Source organism: Nannobrachium achirus, assembly GCF_963921795.1.
Source record: "Nannobrachium achirus genome assembly, chromosome: 2".
Taxonomy (NCBI): Eukaryota; Metazoa; Chordata; class Actinopteri; order Myctophiformes; family Myctophidae; genus Nannobrachium; species Nannobrachium achirus.
The window spans coordinates 54,705,914-54,727,269 of NC_137811.1; the positions used below are offsets into that span (position 1 = coordinate 54,705,914).

Below are 21,356 nucleotides of genomic sequence, written 5' to 3' on the forward strand. Positions count from 1 at the left end.
CAAAGCAGTGTCCGTCGCAATAACGACCACCTTTGGGGACATCCGTGGACATGCAATCTGATGCAGGTCTCAGCACTGGCTGAGGATTGAGGCCACTGATGATTATCCAGTGTGTATCCAAGCTCACCTTGGTTTCTTCTACTCGTATGGAGTCCAGTAAGTAGTGCAGCAGTTCCTGGCTGTCCTGCTGCTGGTAGCCCTTGAAGCGTGGAGCCCTAAAGAAGGAGATGAGGGACATGAATAAGAACGAGTGACACTCCTAAACAGCGCTATTCAACCTGCGGCCCGTGCAGCATGTCTAAGCGGCCCGCCATGGTCATAATAATTGAAATATATATCTTTTCAGTGTGGACAAATCATTTCTGATCATTTTTCAGTTACTCTCCAAAACCACCAAGAAACAATTTTTGTCTTGTTTTACACAAGACTTTTTTTTGCCATTTTGTTTGTTCCAAAAGAAGAAACTTCATCATTTCAATAAGCAAGGCAATACAACAATCAATCATTTCAATAAGCAAGGCAATACAACAATCAATGTGATTAGTCATGAGAGTAGCGTTCATCTTATGGATGGCTGACACTTCTCATGGGACTCAATCAACATCAATACATCAAGTGCATAGAGATATCAATCCAGAACAAAGAAACTCAGGTAGACCAAGCACCCAATCAGCAAAAAATCGTATATACCTATAAGAACGCTATCTAGCTTTGTTACTTTGGGTAAGACATAGGACTCAACTAGTGAATAACCCAACCCTAACCATATCTAAGAAAACTAATATTGTACCACTCTTCCCGTTTATTTAAAGAACTATGTACTCTGGACAGTGCACACAGAACAAGTTGGTGAAATAACATTCATGGTGGTGGGTCGTCCCTTTACATTATGCACACCTTTTTAGTTCCTTAGCACAAACTATGATTCCGTTGTTGTGTTTCAAATTACTGAACCCATCATTTACGTTACCAATAAACATGAACATTTACCACCCTCAAACATCAGTACCTAAACAACCTCATAGCAGAAATCACGATGAGAGTGAATTCACGGATATCCATCCATAGGGGGACAATACTTGCCCACAGAAGTAAAAAGGAAAGCAATTAACAGCATTCAATCAAATCGAATGCAGACTACTAAACAATCAATAAGAAAATGGACATTGTTTTCTCAAGGACTTTCAACAAATGCATTTTTCCCCTGGTGCCGGCCACAGTAAGCAGCGCTGTACCAATAGTTGTTGTGAGGCACGCAAATGAACATTGTTACTAGTAGACACGTGCCATAAGGCTGAAAGAATGGCCACACCACTGCACCATGGGCTGCAATGTATTCATGCTTATTAAATGCCTCCCTGCTTTCTCAGGTTTGTGCAGCTTATAAACACTCACTGATGCATTTAATGTGCTTTAGTTAAACCAGTGAGGATGACGTGCCCTGTAATCGCACGATTCGCGCCAAACATCCCCACTCACAGGCATTAACACATAATTGTAGCACTTAGAATGAGTCTAAGTTGAATTTAGGCATTAGTTGGAGGTTTAATTAAGTTTGAGTTTAAGTACTGGCAAAATGCTTGGGTTAAGGAAGTTAAGGAAAGGGAGTGGGGTCAGTTATAGAGATTGTGTTTCATTCAGCAACGCATGCTAGATCCTGCAAACCAATCAACTCTGCTGCCTACCTAGCACTGGTCCATCGCGTCACCTCCATTGACGCTCTGACAGACCCGTCTGCAAATGAATAGACCGTGTTTTCTCAGACCTTACCAGCGCTCAACTTGAGTCAAAATAAACTAAACTACTTCACTACTCACCAAACCAAAGGTAGTTTTGCGTTGTTGAAAGTCTATTCTCCGCAGTGGTGAGCCCCTCAGCACCCCACCTACTCTGTAAAATACATTATTTTTAAAATAAAACGCACCCACCTCGAGCCACCCAGCGGCCACCGCAGATACAACGGTTCACAACCCGGAAATAAGCGGCGGTCGAGTTGGATGCACTTTATTTCATGCCAAAAATAGTGTATTTTACAGAGTGGGTTGTGTGCTGAGAGGTTCACCACCGCGGAGAATAGACTTTCAACAACGCAAAACTACCTTTGGTTTGGTGAGTAGTGAAGTAGTTTAGTTTATTTTGACTCAAGTTGAGCGCTGGTAGGGGCTGAGAAAACGCGGTCTATTCATTTGCCGACGGGTCTGTCAGATGGACCAGAGCTACTGCCTACCCACAGAGAAATTGTAGATGGTCCAAGCCTTAGTGAGTCAACAATGGCATCAAAGAGATATGCAAATCATATAGCCCGATATCAGACTGAATCAATAGCTTCAGGATGTCATTGCACTGATTGCAGTAAAGAGTGTGCCAACTACATACAAATTGGGTGCTCTTAGAATTGCCTCTCCTTGAGTATGTTGCTGGCCCCACACAGTGAGACAGATGTTTGGGGCAGATGGGCACCGCTGGCCAGAGCTATAGCAACCTGTTGGCCAGTACAGACCCCACAGCCACAGAAAAGTACTAGAAATGTTCTGATACCCTGTTTTCCTTTCCGATATATAGATTACCAATCTGATACCAATGCATAATTTAAAATAAATCTAAGAACAGATTCCATTAATAATTGTTAAAGTGCCGCCACAAGTCAGTAAATTGATAATGGACAGTTATGTGTTGCAAAACCGTTTTAGTCATGCGCGCGAGCACACACACACACACACACACACACACACACACACACACACACACACACACACACACACACACACACACACACACACACACACACACACACACACACACACACACACACACACACACACACACACACACACACACACACACACACACACACAGCCTTTTTGTTCTCATGTACCCATTTTCTACCAGCATGGAATGGACGCTTGCCTAATTTAGAACCGGTTGGGAGTGTTTTGACAATTGCAAAGATGGCAAGCATCTTTAACGGAATGTCCCATGTTAAATATGCACAGGTTTTGGTAGGTTTAAAGTCATTTTCAAACAATGAATGATCAAAACGTATGGATTAGCTTTTTGCAAGTTGATTTTGCAAGTTGAGCTTTTACGCTCTGATGCAAGGATGCTCAATTTAACATTGCTTGTTCAAGAATTTGAACACAGAAATAATGTTGTACTGGTACCCATTCAGCAAACAGAAATAACAGGCCCTTGACAAGCAACACAGTGTGCTTGTAGCAAGACGAGATTCATGAGTGAGTGAGAGAGAGAGACGTTGAGAAACAGAGCAAGAGAGTGAGACAAAAAAAGAGAGAAGTAGAGAGAAGCTCCAATGTGATCAGTGGGAATGTGCCAGTCTTGAAGCTCATCCCAGTGGAAGAGAGGCAGAAGGGCCCTGTAGCACTGCTCCCAATCTGGCCCGGGCCCATGCAAACAGCTGCGCTGCAAACACGATTAATAGCCGGATGACTTGGTACCAGACACAAGGCAAATCTCTGCATGCTGTGCCGTGGCAGGCAGGAAGGCAGGCACGCGCATGCACACACGCGCGCGCGCACACACACACACACACACACACACACACACACACACACACACACACACACACACACACACACACACACACACACACACACACACACACACACACACACACACACACACACACACACACACACACACAGTGTACAAGCATGAGCAACACAACGCACCTGCACGAGGGTCACACTTGCCACTCACACACAGTACAGAGAAAAATAGAGCTGTAATTTACAAATGTACACTACAATACCGAACATAACTGTCTTTCTAACAAGGCCGATTTATGCTGATGTTGGGCATGTTTGGGCATAATCCACCCGTCCGCATCTTGGCATTCTTATTTTTGGGCATAATCCCCCGACTTGCGCCGATGTCAACCACTGCCAATTTAGGAAGGCCGAAATCGGGCTCTGACATTTCCGTATTTGGGCACAATAAGGCTGCCCGCCTGCCACAGACACCCCCGCAACTTCAACTTTATTTATATAGTATATTTTACATATTTATCTCCAACCCCTCACCATCCACCATTGCTGGCACTCTGTTAATTGTCAACTGTAGGTTTCAGTTGTGTGAAACCATAAAATGTAATACTGGACAATTTCTTTACCAAAGAAAGGTATTTTTCACTTCGGCAGGTTTTCTTTTCAACTGGTTACTTACAACAGCTAGTGCCCGTGAAAAGCCTCCTCCACAGTGTTCTGTTCGCTGAGTCAATGATGACCATGTACTTTAACTTGTGTACAATGTTGCCGCCACATTAACTCTAGTCTACACATGAACAGCCTTCTTGTGCCTGTGGGTTCATTGTATAGGTTTTCACTACCGACACCTTGTGGTTCCAGACAATAGATAAATAGATCGTCGCACATAGCCTATCAAATCCACCCTTAGGGTTTCTTTTGTTGTACAGCTATACTGTATACAATGCTTGATGTCATACATACAATCTGCTATATTGTGTATCGAGGTGGCCTTGGGTATGCCTTGTTATATCGGAATGCAAATGCATAGATATGCTCTTTTGTCTCTGACAGGCAGCATAAAACAAGGAGGATTTGTATTGACAGGCTAAGCCCACAGTAGCCTGTATTGTGATTATCTAGTCAGTGGCTGTCTGACATTTTGAAACCATCTGAAAAACATCCTTCAGTCAATATATGTGTGCTTTATTTACTCAACTTTAATAAGTCTTCACCCTGTGTACAGCGGTATGTTATCTGTACCTTTGTGTGTATCTATGCATGTTTTATTTTTTATTTTTATCACAGCACTAGACTGGATTCATTGTTGGCCGGCCTCTGCAATGTTCTTGGAAGCCGCCTTTATAACTCAACTCGAAAGGTTTGCAAGAGAGTGAGTGTACTCCTGCAACTGAAAAATGCATCGTGGATACAATAAATGGCCATGGTGGAAAATGAACGGGATTGAAGTCCAAGAGGAAAGCTGGTGTACAATGAATGCTTCAGCGAGGCCTCTTTATCTACTTTGGCACAATTTCAACAGATTAAGCCAACAATCATAACACGTTGAATAGCATAGCAGAATGCCTTTGATTGAAACTTGGATGCTGCAGCTGGCCTTGAAAGTGTGTGCACGTGAAGAGATCTGATTCACAGTGTTTGGCAGACATCACAGACTCTTACGTGCAAAGAACACAGAAAAAGTTCAAGCTACTTTTCATCCGTCTCTGCCACCACTAACTAGCCTTGAAGTCTAACGTGGTGTGGGGAGAGGCTGAGACCTCCCCTGGCACCAGATAGTGTGTGTCTTGTTGACCATCCATGTGAGCGGGCTTGGTGTTGATCTGAATCTGAACCAGGAGGAGGGAGCTCTGGCCTGGCAACAATCCATGGTGCCAGGTAGGGATGGGACGATAAGCAATATTATCGTTTATCGTGATAAAAAACACTCACGATAATCGTATCGTGGAGATTTCATTTGCGTGCGTGCGTGCACGCACACACACGCACGCACGCGCGCGTGTGTATGTCACAAATAAACGCTTGCACTGAGCCTGGTCTAAGCCGGTGAGCCCTATTAACCTGCCTCTTAACACAAACATACAGGGCAGTGTGCAAAAGAGAAAAGGAGCCGTCCCCCTAAAGGTCAAGGTCAGACCCGAGCCTCTCGGCAGCTGCAGCAGTCTGAAAAAGTGACAACTGGGTACAGTGCATCCAGAGAGTATGCTTTGGCTATTCTGAAGGTCATTACACTGGAGAAATGAAAAATAAAAATGGTTTCCGGTAAACAGGAGCAACTCTTGACCTTGATTCTTCCACTCCCAAGCTATGGGTCTGCTGGAACACAGCAGAGGTCCTCCTCGGTTGATTGGGACTTGGGAAGAGATGGTAGGGCTTAGGTTCGAGGGACAACACAATGAACGACGATGTGTACATTTGATATAGTAAACCTTGTAACCTTAACAGTTATCCTAGCTGTTTGTGTTATCTCTTTGGAGGATATACACATATACACTGTATACGGTACATACAGTGTGTATATATATATATATATATATATATATATCTATATATATATATACACTGTATATATATATATATATATATATATACTAGTCCTTCCTTACCCGTTCAAAGATATGAGCTCCGAAATGATGTGCAGTGTGTGGGTTATGGGGTGTGCACACCGTATATGAGGGATGGAAAGTAACTTTAACTGGTGCTTGCATGATAATATGTAGGAGCATCAATGTAAGAAACACCCGTTTCGTTTAATGGCTACAGACATAGTGTGTACCGATCTGCATGATTTTTGGACATCATCTGTAACAGGGCCAGAACCCCCCCCCCCCCCCCCCCCCCCCGCCCGCCTGCCTGCACCCCCCCCCCCCCCCCCCCCCCCCGTGTGTGTGTGTGTGTGTGTGTGTGGGTTTGTGTGTGATTGTGCATGGCCTGAACAACAGCGCCCCTCCCTTAACATGTGTGGTCACAAAAGGTACTGTAGGCTAAATAGATATAGATACACCATAAAAATGCTAATATACAGCAACTTTAACTGGTGCTTGCATGCTAATATGTAGGAGCATCAATGTAAGAAATACCCGTTCCATGTAACGGCTACAGAGATACTGTGTACCGATCTGCATGATTTTTGGACAACATCTGTAACAGGGTCAGAAAGCTTCAAAGAGGGCTTCAAAGCCCTGCCAGATGGTTCTCTCGACAGGACAAAAGTCATCTGCATTTACTGTAAAGCTGAATTTAGTTACCACCGGAGTACTAGCAGTCTGAAGTACCACTTGTCTGCCAAGCATACAGCTGATGCAGAGAGCCCTATACGCCCCCCCCTCCTCGCTTGAGGCAAACCACGCTGGATACGTCTTTGCCACGGAAACAAATGGACTCCTCTACCACCCGTAAACTTTCAACAGCGATCGCCAAATGGGTGGCTACAGCTTGCAGGCCGATTAATATTGTGGAGGACGAGGGTCTGCGTGACATAATACGTATCGCATCCGGTGACTCGACGTACGTATTGCCTTCGAGAGACACTATTGTAGTAAGGATCCACGACTTGTATGAAGCAGAGAGAGCCAAAGTGGGGGAGGCTTTGGGGGGGACAAGCTCACCTTCGCTCACAGGAGACCATTGGACTTCATTCGGTAATGACAGCTACCTCGGGGTAACAGGACATTACATTGACGGGGACTGGGAACTACAGTCACATGCGTTGACTGTTATGAAGACGGAGGAGAGGCACTTCGCTAACGCGGTTGCGGAGCAATTCATACTCGTAGCCCGAACGTGGAACATTGAAAACTAAGTCAGCACGTTGACCACCGACAGTGCGCGCAACATGATTGCAGCGGCGAGGGAACTCCCGTTTGAACATATGCCCTGTGCCGCACACATGCTCCAACGATCCATCACAGTTGCTTTACAGAACAGCCCGTTTGATAACGCTCTGGCAAAGTGCAGGAAAGTAGTGGGGCATTTCAAGCACAGCCCACCGAATCAGGCAGAGCTTGAGGAGCAGCAAGTTGAGCATCGTCTAAAAAAAGAGGCACTCAAACAGGACGTGTCAACTCGATGGAACAGCACCCTGGAGATGGTCAGGAGTGTTCTGAAAAACCAGGAACCTCTCAGAGCTACCCTGGCCCTACATGCAACGAAGGTCACTATGCCTACAGCAGCTGAGCTGGACAAACTGCAGAAGCTGGAGACAGTGCTGGATCCCTGCAGGTAAATTATTGATATTCTAATTTATTGTGTGTGTGTGTGTGTGTGTGTGTGTGTGTGTGTGTGTGTGTGTGTGTGTGTGTGTGTGTGTGTGTGTGTGTGTATGTGTGTGTGTGTGTGTGTGTGTGTGAGAGAGAGAGAGACTGACTTTTTAACAACTAATTCATTCATAGAAGTGTTTGCCACCTTAGTGCTTTAAAACAGTCAATCACAAACTACAGTACTACAGTACAGTACCACAACATACATAGATATAAGTGTGTGTGTGTGTGTGTGTGTGTGTGTGTGTGTGTGTGTGTGTGTGTGTGTGTGTGTGTGTGTGTGTGTGAGTGAGTGAGAGAAAGGGGTAGAGAGACAGACAGACAGAGAGGTAGGGAGAGAAAGGGGGCTGTGTGTGTGTGTGTGTGTGTGTGTGTGTGTGTGTGTGTGTGTGTGTGTGTGTGTGTGTGTGTGTGTGTGTGTGTGAGAGACAGTGACAGAGAGAGAGGTAGGGAGAGAAAGGGGTGTGTGTGTGTGTGTGTGTGTGAGAGAGAGAGAGAGTGAGTGAAAGGGGTCTGGGTGGGAGTGTGTGTGAGAGAGAGATGGGGGGAAGTGAGAGAGATGAGGAAGGGGCAAGAGAGGTGAATCCTCAGCCCTTGTGTGGGTGAATGTAACATATTTCTAACTTTTTTTCTCTATTACTGCAGGTACGTCACTGAACTTCTCGGAGGAGAGAAGTTTGTGTCGTGCTCAGTGGTGCTGCCAGCCTTTTGCCATCTCTCCAGAGTCATGGAGGTCTCCGAGGATGACCCAGCCTACCTGATTAAATTCAAGGAGACCTTGTCAGCTGACCTGGAGCAACGCAAAACCAACACAAACATGAATTGGCTGAAGGTTGCAACAGCTCTGGACCCGAGGTTTAAGGAACTGAAGTGCATGCCAAAACCTGACAGGGCTGAGGTGTGGAATTCTATCACTGCCTTGCTCAGGCAGGAGAGGCCTGCACAACCAGAACCCACACAGGTCTCACAGGTCTCAATGCAGTCCTCCTCTTCATCGTCTGAGCCCCCCAAGAAGAAATTGGCTCTCATGCTTGTCTCAGATTCTTCAAATGATGAAGAGGAGGACTGCATTGAGACTTGTGTGGACCGCTACAAGGCGGAGCCAAGTATTGACCAGGGCGCCTGTCCGCTGAAGTGGTGGTCCGATCATGAAGGGGCACACAGCTTGCTGGCCAGCCTTGCACGCAAGTACTTGGCAACACCTGCCACCTCCGTGCCATGCGAGCGATTGTTTTCACTGTCTGGGCATGTTGTTCAGAAGAAGCGAGCCTCCCTGTCTCCTGAAAATGTCAATAGGCTTGTCTGTTTGAGCAACTGGCTCAGTCCAAAGAAAAAATAACTGTGTTGCTTCATGTTCATTTTGTCTGATAAAAAAAGAGAGAAGATGAGAGGGACTGGATCTTTCAGTCTCTACTGAATACTATGACTATGGGACAGACTATGGATGACTATGGGACAGACTATGGGTGACTATGGATGACTATGGGACAGACTATGGGTGACTATGGGACTGACAATGGATGACTGTGGATGATTATATAGGACTGACAAAGAATGACTATGGGACTGACTATGGGTGACAAGTTGACAACTAAACAACTGTTTATAGGCTATAGAGCCTAACTGCACTATACAGTTATAATTTGAGTCCTGTTTTGTATTGCACTCCCCCTGTTTCATGCACACTTTATTCATTGATTTTATTTTATTTATTTTGTGTTAATGGCTGCTGAAAGACAAGTTTAAGGTGAAGTGCTAGTAACTTATATTTGAGTGTGTTAGTAATCATTACTATGTAATGTTACAGTTATGCCCATCTGTTATTTGTTGGGCTTGAGAACCCTTTTTTTTTTACATCTTTTGTTACTTGGAGATTCAGTACAGAACAGCATTTGTTATTGTTGCAATATAATAATTAATAAACATGCTGTATTTGCAGAAAGAAAGTATGTGTCTCTACTACTCCCATGTTGATATGAGTAAAAATATCTGTTTACGGTAGATTTAGAGAAGATAAAAAATATGCGATTAATTTGCGATTAATCGTAATTAACTTTGGACAATCGTGCGATTAATTCGATTAAATATTTTAATCGATCCCCAGCCCTAATATATATATATATATATTCTTTTTTTGTGTGTGTGTGTGTGTGTGTCTGTGTGCATGTATCAGGCAGCTTTTTTCATTGATTGAATGTTTAGAAGATTTTCCTTCCACAGAATCATATATCAAATACTTTAAGTATTCATCAAGGAAACTATATGGTTTACTGTTGAACACACTGCTAGCCTTAAAGCAAGTTATTTATTTAAGTAAAGTGAATGTCACATTTATTACTCAAAAAAGTACACACAGGTCAAATTGAATTTGAGGTCATTTGAGTGTGTGGCAATGACACACTGAAGACGAGTCTACTCAAATGCATGCCAGTGGAATGGAATGTTATAAATTATGTCTGTGTTAAAATGAATGTGTGTGTGTGTGTGTGTGTGTGTGTGTGTGTGTGTGTGTGTGTGTGTGTGTGTGTGTGTGTGTGTGTGTGTGTGTGTGTGTGTTTGTATGCGCACACACAAGCGTGCAATGTCTGCCTGTCTGAACGCACCAGTGACTGCATATGCACTGCAGGCTGAGGTGGTACCAGGTGAGGTGGCATCTATCTCTCTCACACACACACACGCCTGATGAAAGCCAGGTACCTGAGCACTTGACAAAGCAGAGAGATATCTAGTCAAGTGACAGTCAAACATGCTGTACAGGCAGCAGACATCCCCCCCAATATAGGACAGACCCCAACCCCTCACTCCCACACACACTTAATTGAACTAATAGATAATTTTATACAATATTTGATCATTAATAATCAGGTCCCATCCTCTTTTACAGTACACTTAACTCATTTAGTGCCACCCCTTTCACCACTAGAGGGCGCCCAGTGGCCATAGAAAATCCCATAGAGATATGCTGGTATATGCAGAAGCCCTGCAGCCATGACTTGCCTGAACACTTTCCTTTGTGCATGTACAGGAAGAGGATGAAGTTAGCTTGAAGTTAGCTATTGGCTACCAAGCATTTTAGAAGCCTTATTTTCATCAACTTAGCCATGATTAAACCTTGCACACCTCATGCATGGGAAAAAAACAGAGAAGAATGAGCTCTAAAAAATCCAATGCAATCCTGGATTGCATTGGAGTGGATTTGTGCAGTTTGTTCACAGCTTTCAAACAAAAAAATCCGATTGGAAATCCGTTCAGGCATTCTTGAGATACACTCTAAGAAAGAATTCTGTGACCGAGTAATTAGCACTATTAGAAAAAGTTATATTTACTCAATAAAATCACTGAATATCATGTATGTGATTGTTTGAGTAGGTCACACCAAACAAAATGAGTAAAAATCCAACTGTTCTTTTTGAGTTAGATGTACATATATTATTTGAGTTAATTTCATGAGAATAAATTAGTATTTGACCAACTGATTTTATTCATGAATTATACTCAATTTGTTTTGGTAATTTTCCTTCATAATATTTGAGTATGGAGTACTTATATGGATCAATTTAAAAAGACCCTTAATTATTATTCATTCCAACTTAATAATCTTTCATCTCTCACAACAACTTAAACAATTGAGTAGATATGACTAAGATTCAAAATTGTACACAAGGGTTCATGGGAAAGTTCTACTGGAACATTCTGTCAACAAACAGCAGCAGCACACATCTTCTTCAACAAGAAACCTGGAGAGTGTTTGCAAATATTGGTAAGTAGATTTACTGTATCTTTGTGCATATAGGCTACACAAATGTATTGGGTATAACTTATGTTCTTTACAAAGGTTTGCAGCTAGTTAAGGTTACAGTGAGAGGAATGTGCAAGCCCTCTAGTCATTGTGACTTTTTGCATTTATTACAAGCTATGCACAGCTGCATACAATGGTGTGTACAATGAAGATAAAATGCACAGGTATAGGCCTACATTATTATCTACATGTCTTCTTTTTTACTCTCTTCCCCTCATCTCTGTCTTCCAGGTTAGTGCAACGTTCAGGATGATCACCACACTGAATCTTGAGCCAAAATGTATGGCAATGTTGGACTTCTATATCCCCAAACTACTGTCCATGTTCCAGTCCAAGAAGGGCAGTTTGGGCACAAATGAGTATTGTACTTCAGGTATGAAACTTTCATTTACTCTAACTGCTTTAATTATATTTCACCTGGCTAATGACAATAATTACTATATTAATTTATGCTAAACTCATCTTTATCCCCTGCAACTCTCTCTCTCCTGATTATTCATTTCTAAATGTATGTCTTAATAGCTACTAAGGACAGTCTCCCAGCTTCCGTTGCTAAAACTGGGTTGTGGAAACAATTGTATTGCCAAAGTTTATGTTAGTTATGAAAGTGCAGTCATACTTTTTCTTTATTGTTCAAATAATTATTTTTCTATTCTGCAGAGAGGAATCCCCAATCAACGAACACGAGAGGTCATCATCCGATGTCTCATCGACCATCTGGAAGAAGATAGTGTCAAGATCAAGGACTTTCAAGTTAGTAAAATAAATGTTTTGACGTTTTAATGTCATCGTGGATGAGACCATCACATGCAAAGGAACAGCATAGTGATGTCCAGAGAATGAGGTTGTGACATTGGCTGAATGGCTGTTGCATCCGTTGCATGTCTGGTCCAACTGATTCAAGATTATGCCCAGGGCTGCATGTGTGGAGACAGCTAGGATTGCTCAATGTGTGTCTGTGTGTCTTGTAACATTTAGCCTGAAAGTGAGCTCTAAACAATTATCTTCACAATGTGTGCAGGAAGGAAGCTGCTGGTGCACCTGTCAGAGTAGAAGAGAAGTTGACAGAGGAGGTGATGATGAAGATGAAGATCTACCTGCTGCAGAACCAAGAGGACTCAATGAATGAACCTACTGATGTAGGTATTGTGATTAAGGGCATCACTGCCCTCAACAATCTTGGGGGTCTGCTGCTATCTGTTGGGACTGTTCTATGCCTTTAATCTGAGATACCCCAAGAACCTCAGATATGGTCTTGAGATGTTCCAAAAAGTACTAGTTGAGTTGGATCCTGGACACCTTTCAGCCAAAGTTCAGAGACTGAAAAAATGTCTGCTTGCCGACTACTGTTCAGCAAGATGCTCTCAGCAAGTGCGTATAACCTACTGAAAGTGGATTTATTGTCAAAACAGCATTTTTGCAATGGTATTTGTTGCTGATAGTAATTAGTTAATGTAAAGTGTTTGTTTCTGGTGCATTCGAGTCATAATGCAAACAGGTCAGTTTAGCATATAGACATTACACGTGTGCATAGTCAATATGTTTAAATGTTGAGCTACTGTAAATGCTTATTTATTATTTCATATTCCAAGTTGTGATTTTCTTTCATGCCAAATGGCCTCTGACTGTCTTTAATGTATTTTGTGGTTATGACTTACTGTTCATTTGATGGGCTCATTGTTCTTATGGTGCATAATGTTTGACAGACTGCTTACTTACAGTATGCACAGTTCAATTAGAGGTACTTATATACAGTATTGTGAACACACACTGCTCTTTAGTAAACAGAATTTTAAAAGTGTCAGGGATACCCCTTTCCTGATCATTATCTTTAAACATATTGTTTTTGCAGGCATTGTTGCATGTCATTTACATACTAAAGTATGTTGAATGTTCATACTTGATGTGGTGTTACACTGGTCAAAATTAGTTGATTAAAAACATAATTATCTGCATAATTATTTCATGTGTATTCATTTGACATCATGTACTCCTGGAGTAAAAGGTAAAGTAAATGAAAGGGGTAAATGGTACTATATGAATTAAATCAATAAAAGTAAATGAATAAAGTAAATGTGACATATTTGTTTTGTTAAATCATACTCTAATATTCAATTAGATCTACTTAATATTTCAATGTATTTACTTGTAGTCTTTTGTGGCATTGACTGAATAATTTAATTATATCTACTCAATTTCTTTAGGTCATTGTACTCAATTTTAGTTGTTAACTCATTGAGTGCCAATCCCGAACTAGTTCGGCTTTATTAGCGTATCGTAGTGTGCCGATCCCGAACAAGTTCGGCTTTTAAAAAAAAAAAAAAAAAAAAAAATTTTTTTTTTTTTTGAAAAATTTTTTTTTGATTTTTTTTTTTTTTTTTTTTGGACCCCATCAAATCTGGTGAACATGATTTCAATCGCGATTTTGCATGTTCCACCCCCATACAACCCCATCTAACATACAGGGCAGCCATTTTTGTTTACATTACATGTAAAACATAATGGCGATTATCTCAAGAATGCCTGAACGGATTTCCAATCGGATTTTTTTGTTTGAAAGCTGTGAACAAACTGCACAAATCCACTCCAATGCAATCCAGGATTGCATTGGATTTTTTAGAGCTCATTCTTCTCTGTTTTTTTCCCATGCATGAGGTGTGCAAGGTTTAATCATGGCTAAGTTGACGAAAATAAGGCTTCTAAAATGCTTGGTAGCCAATAGCTAACTTCAAGCTAACTTCATCCTCTTCCTGTACATGCACAAAGGAAAGTGTCCTTTCCTTTGTAAAAAAAGTCATGGCTCCAGGGCTTGGGCATGCATTACCAGCATATCTCTATTATTCTCTGGTCACTGGGCGCCCTCTAGTGGTGATAGGCTGGCACTCAATGAGTTAATAAGTACGTAAACGTTTTGGTTACTTTTACTCAAATTAATTGAGTATCATCTACCTGATTTCATAACAGTAATATTTACTCAATATTTTTGAGTGTAAAAATGTTTCACCAATAAAATTGAGTAGAGCCTAGTTTTTGTTTTTAGAGTGTAATCGCCATTATGTTTTACATGTTATGTAAACAAACATGGCTGCCCTGTATGTTAGATGGGGTTGTATGGGGGTGGAACATGCAAAATCGCGATTGAAATCATGTTCACCAGATTTGATGGGGTCCAAAAAAAAAAAAAAAAAAATTCAAAAATTTTTTTTTCAAAAAAAAATTATTATTATTATTATTATTATTATTTTAAGCCGAACTAGTTCGGGATCGGCACTCTGCGATACGCTAATAAAGCCGAACTAGTTCGGGATTGGCACTCAATGAGTTAAGACATAATAAGACATAATAAGACAGAATAAAGCCATAATAAGAAATAATGTGTTGGTAATTAGAGCTAATATATTTTATTAGACAGAAACAAAGACAGAATAGTAGAAAGCGAATACATTCTCTGGCACCGTCACCTGCCGCGGAACTGCAGCGGCAGACACTGCCGCCCGACCGCTAGTTCGACCAGCAGTCGCACTGCATCGCCGGCGATAGGACCAGCAGTACCACCAGTAGGACCGGCGGCCGCCGCACGGACCGGCAGGTCCCGTAGCGGTAAACTGCCCGTCCGTGCGGTGGTGGCTGCCGCGGCAGTTACCAGCGATGCCGGTGCCAGATAATGTATTCGCTTTCTGCTATTCTGTCTCAGCCACCACCGCACGGACGGGCAGTTTACCGCTACAGGACCTGCCGGTCCGTGCGGCGGCCGCCGGTCCTACTGGCGGGACTGCTGGTCCTATCGCCGGCGATGCAGTGCGACTGCTGGTTGAACTAGCGGTCGTGCGGCAGTGTCTGCCGCTGCAGTTCCGCGGCAGGTGACAGTGCCAGAGAATGTATTCGCTCTTTCTACTATTCTGTCTTTGTTTCTGTCTAATAAAATATATTAGCTCTAATTACCAACACATTATTTCTTATTATGGCTTAAAGTGTACTGTAAAAGAGGATGGGACCAATAATCAATCCCTGTTTTGGTCATGTCATTAGAGGCAAAATGCCCAAAAGATAATCTAAAAATTAAGAAATGGTCAAGTTTACAACGTTCCGTGAAGTGACGCATCGTGAACTTGTAGATCTTCTGTTTTAACTATTTGTGCATTAACACGTTGTGTGAAAAACAAAGTTCTCACACATTTTGAACTACAAATTTTAAAAACGTTAGTATTAAAGTTTAGTAGTATAGTATAGCAATAGTATTTTACCCCATTTCCAGGACTGTAGCAATCATAGGGTGCAATAATGAAGCTCTTACACCAGTGTGCTACCAAAGCCCCAAGACAGACTCAAGCGAAGGTGTCATGTGACACATAAGAACAGATCTATAAGCTAATAAGGCCTAACAAAAAAAAACTTTGGTTTCCGGTTGGCTGTCATTTTAGGGCTGAGTAGGTAGGGAATTTATTTTATTTTATTTTTATTTTTTATTTTTTTGTGGGCATGATGGGTAGCAAGGAATTTTATTTTATTTCCTCATGGGAAGGATGGGTACGTAGTTTTTTATTTTTTTTATTTTTTATTTTTATTTCAATGTTTAATTTACAGTTTTAATTAATCATTTAAAACATATTTTTTAAATTTAATTTTAATGTTTAATTTACAGTTTTAATGAATCATGCAAATCAATTTCTTTTAGGATACTCTTATTTTGAAGAGATTAAGAAGTCGACCACCGTCTGGAAGTCTTATTGTAATAAGAAATCTGGAAGTCTTATTGCTGCTAGAACAACATATCTTATTCTGAAGAGATCGGCTACAGGAAGTGTTAGATTTTCCAGCTTAGATTTGACAAAAGAACACAACTGGACGAGCGAGCGAGAGAGAGAGACGCAGTCGTACTTGCAGACATGCAGTGTCGCACGGGAGTCCGCATTCACTCAAGCGCTGTTGCCGTACAGTCTTTCAGATGAATCCCACGCTGTCATAAATGTTTCGTCTCCAACTCACGTCTCTCTGTGGTGGCTATACAGTTCTCAGCTGTACTGGTGGCTGGGCTGCTAACGTTGCTAGCATGGCTACCGCTGCCAGTCAGTGTTGTTGTTGACTGAGTGGCAACGCAATTTGTCCCCCGATTGTGTGTGTGCTTGTGTGTCTGTGTGTGTTTGGAGGAATACAAGTTGTAACGTAACTCACATTAGTTTAGCCTCGGGAACCGGGGACAGGTCCTGACTTTGCGAATGTGGTCGCACCAAATATATTTTTTGTAAGACGTTTTTGATCGACTCGGTCGGATTTTGACTTTATTTATTTTATTTTTTTTTTCACTCCAAATGCCAATAAAATCATCTGGGTCGCACGTATTTAATAGGGTCGGTCGCCAACCGGAAACCAAGTTTTTTTTTTTGTTAGGCCTAATATATCATGGTGCAACAGTGGGAAGTGGGAACCCTAATCCATTTGTTGATAAATAAATAAAAATACAATAAAAGAATTACACGCTTCTCAATAATGATATGAATTGGTAAAGCAATGGAAAGAATAATCGCTAAGTAAATAATGGATAGTTGCAGCCCTATACCAAACACACACACACACACACACACACACACATACACACACACACACACAGACCAGCAGTGTACCATGTTCAAACAACAAGAGCCCAACCAGCCAACCACTCACACACCACTCGTCAATAAAAGATATAGCCAACCAACCATGCAGCCAGTTCAAAGACGAGCCTGTGGACGGCAACATTTACCACGTGGGGCCGCGTGGGCGTGCCTGCCTGCCACACGGCTGGTTAGAGCCCACTGCTGATCAATCATAATGACACAGGTGCTGAAATAGTTGGCTGCTCCCATTTGTTGGTACGGTACACTAGCCTACAATAGGTTTGCTGTATGTGTGCGTTAGCTTGGGTGTGTGTGTGTGTGTGTGTGTGTGTGTGTGTGTGTGTGTGTGTGTGTGTGTGTGTGTGTGTGTGTGTGTGTGTGTGTGTGTGCCTGCCTCTGTTCTTTATGGAGTGTTAGTGGGTGGACTGGCTGGGACCAGGTGGAGCTGGGCTGGACCAGGTGCTAGCTTGGTCTGGCTGGTTGAAATCTAGCCCTCACTGAAGTGGTCACCATGGTAGGAGGGGGGTATTAAGCAGGCAAAAGCTGTGGCCCCCCAGTGTTGTAAACACTGGGCATGGCCTGGCTAACAGTTGGTGTTCACTTTGATGACTGAGGCTTGATTTATACTTGGTTTGCGCAACTGTGTCGAGCATAGAGAACAGCAGATATGCCAGCTGAAATCAATCATGAAAGCCACTGCACATGATGTTGATGTTAGGTCTACAACAAATTTTGCCCACTAAAAAAATGTATCAATGATTTGGAAAAAGAATAGAGGAGACCTAAGGATAAGTTCATAGTGTGCTGTTAAACATCAGCTGAAATGCTAACACTGTTAAGCAACAATCTCAAATGCCTCAAACACACCAGAAGGCGTTTGAAATCCAGAGAAATCCAGAACAGTGAAAGACTCGTCATCAGACTCATCACACACCGAATGACTAACCTCCGTTGATAACATTCGCTTTTGCCAGACTATTATCACGTTCGGATTTTGCACAGATTACAATCGTACAAATCAAAACAGATCTGACTTGATCTGGTGACGGATTTGAATACTAAACCCTCTCATAAACACATCAACGCAGATCTTGAATATAAATATTGGAGTTGTAATCAGGTTTCAAATGTTGCTGGTCTGTTCCCTGTGCATGACTTGTAATGATGGACATCTTACTTCTGGCAGAGCTGATTGAAGAGGATCTTGGGGTTTATTGGTCCCTTCCCCGAGTCCTTCATGGTGTGGAGGAACAGGAACATGGCCGAGGTCAGTGGCTCTGGGCTGGGCAGGGACACGGTCAACAGACCCTGCATGGGGGAAACAACATCAACACAAATCAAAACACACACTAGATGTAGTGAGGATAGGATGACCCATCTCTACCCCCCCCCCCCCCCCCCCCCCGCTCCACATTACAGGAATCTTTTTTCTCCCCAGCACTGCATGTGAATACCTACAACAGATACACGTTTTTGACATTTCATACTTTGATTTGCTAGCTAAAACTAAACAATGTAACTTTAATATCAGAGTGCTTGATGCAGAGAACAAAGGCAATACTACTTTCATAAAATGTGATTATAGCATAACAGTAATTTAAAATGGGGCAGTACCAGGTTGGCCTCTACAGGGGGGCAGATCCTCAGTTTGTGCCCCTTCTCCTTTACCTCCTGGATAAGGTCGTTTAGCATGTGTGTCTGGGACAGGTTCTATGAAGAGAGAATACAGATACTTTCATACAACTAAGTACAAACTTGTATTAATATCATTTCAGTTATACACTACGATCAGATACAGACGGGTGAAACAAATTCAAGGAAAAACTGACAAAATACATAATGTAACAAATTAAGAGAAAAACCAACATAAAAGCGAGTTAGGGTTTTGGCCCGCCATGGCCCGTTTTTGTGACTTGCTATACCTTCTACAGTCTCTGGAACTCTACTGGATTTTAGAACATTCTAAATAAAGATATTCCTTCATTTGTTGTGTTTTCATGGTGGTGGTTGACGGTGGACACTGGACAGTGCTGTCTAACACATCAGTCCAAACTCTCCCATGGCTGTTATACTAGGTTGAGATTGGTGACTGAGAAGGCCATAGCAGTATGATTCTCATAATTGTCATAGTCATCAAACCAACCACTGGGAATGAGGGGCATAGTATTTCATCATAGAATAAAGGTGAAACTTTCTTTTTATGGGGTGTGAGTAAATACCGCTTTATTTTTTTGTTTCCTACATTTTTTCCCCCAAAGTTTAAAAACAAACTCAAATGTTTTTTATTTTATTTTATTTTTTCAAAAGAGTTACTTACATAAAATAAAAACGTATAAAAGGTAGTTGAAAATAGCCAATCTACAGACGATCTGCTATTTTCACTGGTTTGGTTCCCGGGGAAACTAAAAAGATTTGTATTATCAGCCTTGGGTCCTAATGGGTTAATATTCCATATTATTATATTATATTTCCAGATGTCTTTCCCATAGTTCAAAATGCAGATGTTGCTTCATTCACCATTCCTATTGAAACACTAGCCAGTTGAGTAGTATTTGTGACTGAACTCCTTCCTTGCACTATTAATGAACCCTCTTTCATAGTCACTTAGATCATTTTCTTGACATCTTAATCCAAAATCGAGGTCAAGCGGGCCTGCTCAGTATTTTTATACATGCCACAGAGCATGATAGGATGTTAATTGCTTAATTGTATCATGCAGTCCATCGCATTTGTCAGTTATTCAGGTTTTTCCTTTCATTTGTCACCCGTCTGTGTCATCAACATATGAGGGCAGATGAGCCTTCTGAATAAAATAATCACTCAAAAGAGACTAAATTGCTACTTTCGCTCTGAGCTAGTGGAAATGCAAAAGTGGCCGATAAAAAGTACCAGTGAGAAATGATTCTCGCTTATGTTCATTACAGCCAAGAGGCTTAAAACGAATCTCTGATCTGATTTGAAAAGCAATGAGGAGAAGATCCTTGGTGAGGAGACAACATTGTCCCCTCATGGTAATGGAGCATCTCTTTCTACCCTTTCAACAGATATTTGTTTTGTCACATTCTGGCAATGAAGACAGTTGCTATGGAGAACACACAATAGTGGTATCATTGTGAGCGCCGAGATGGCTCTCCTGCTGACAATTACATGTTTTCACCAGCAAGATTGCAATTTTTCTAAGGACACACAACACAAATAGAGTTGAAAAGCCCTGTTATACTTTGTTGCGCGCCGATGTCGCACGCCGAAAGTAACAGATGTACAAGCTCACAACACGTCGCGCTGCAACGCGCTGTGATCTTGTAGATTTGCGCTCACTCGAATTTCAATCAACGAAGACGACCCTGAGGGTTGATTACCAAAATGGCAGACAAAGACAGTGTTATTGTTGAGGAAGAATGCACCACAACATGACCAGAAAAGGACCAGTGTGGCTGTGTAGCTGTGATGGATGAAAAACACCCTCCGTACCACCTGAGAGCCACTCATCAGTGGACAGGTGAAAGCGTCTGCACCCAGCCTTGTATGTGCTGCTACACGGAGCATGCTTCAAAATGACCTAGAAAGCCGAAGCGCATCACCGCCTAGCTTGTTTACACTCACTCGTCCTCTCCTGCTTATCTGGTTTGCTGCTGCATAATGGACATGCCTTGTAAGAAGGTCCACTTGAATAGAGAGACAGGGACACTCATAGCGGTATGTATGGATCTACAGCAGCGCATATACGTATATGCGTGATCATAATGTCATAGCAACGTGAAAACCCAATTATGTCCTAAGGGTGGCACAATACATTATACAAATCAAATACAAAGCAATGACATTCAATCAACATATTAGCACTTGCTTCAAAGTGGTCAGGCCTGGGTCTGGGATGCATCATAATGTAATTGCAACAACCTTGGTTGCTTATACAAATGCAGTCATAATACACCGGTATCTGCCCATTACATAATGTGCTCACAAAATAAATGCATAGGACTGTACCTCTTGCAATACCAACCTGCATAACAGCGTTAAAGAAGCAGGTGTTGCCCAGGTTGTTGATGCCTTTAACAGGGACCAGTGTGCTATTGATGGCAGGACTCTTCCCTCTGGGTGGGTCTGCATAGTCAAAAGGCTCCTCTCGCAATTTAATGATCCTGGATGATGATCCTGGTAGAGAGAAAAGGCGAGGGGGGAAAAAAAGCTGCATGGTGAA

General features: G+C 42.1%; 1 protein-coding gene across 1 annotated transcript in view; it reads right to left on the reverse strand.

Annotated features, from left to right (window-relative positions):
- usp45 (ubiquitin specific peptidase 45) overlaps nt 1-21,356 on the reverse strand; it is a 64,491-nt gene that overhangs the window by 13,506 nt on the left and 29,629 nt on the right. Inside the window, exons 6-9 of the mRNA XM_080754192.1 lie at nt 21,159-21,310; nt 18,770-18,865; nt 18,333-18,463; nt 128-215 (exon numbers count right to left, since the gene is read on the reverse strand). Coding sequence (XP_080610318.1) covers nt 128-215; nt 18,333-18,463; nt 18,770-18,865; nt 21,159-21,310 — 467 coding nt within the window. The remainder of the gene's footprint in view (nt 1-127; nt 216-18,332; nt 18,464-18,769; nt 18,866-21,158; nt 21,311-21,356) is intronic.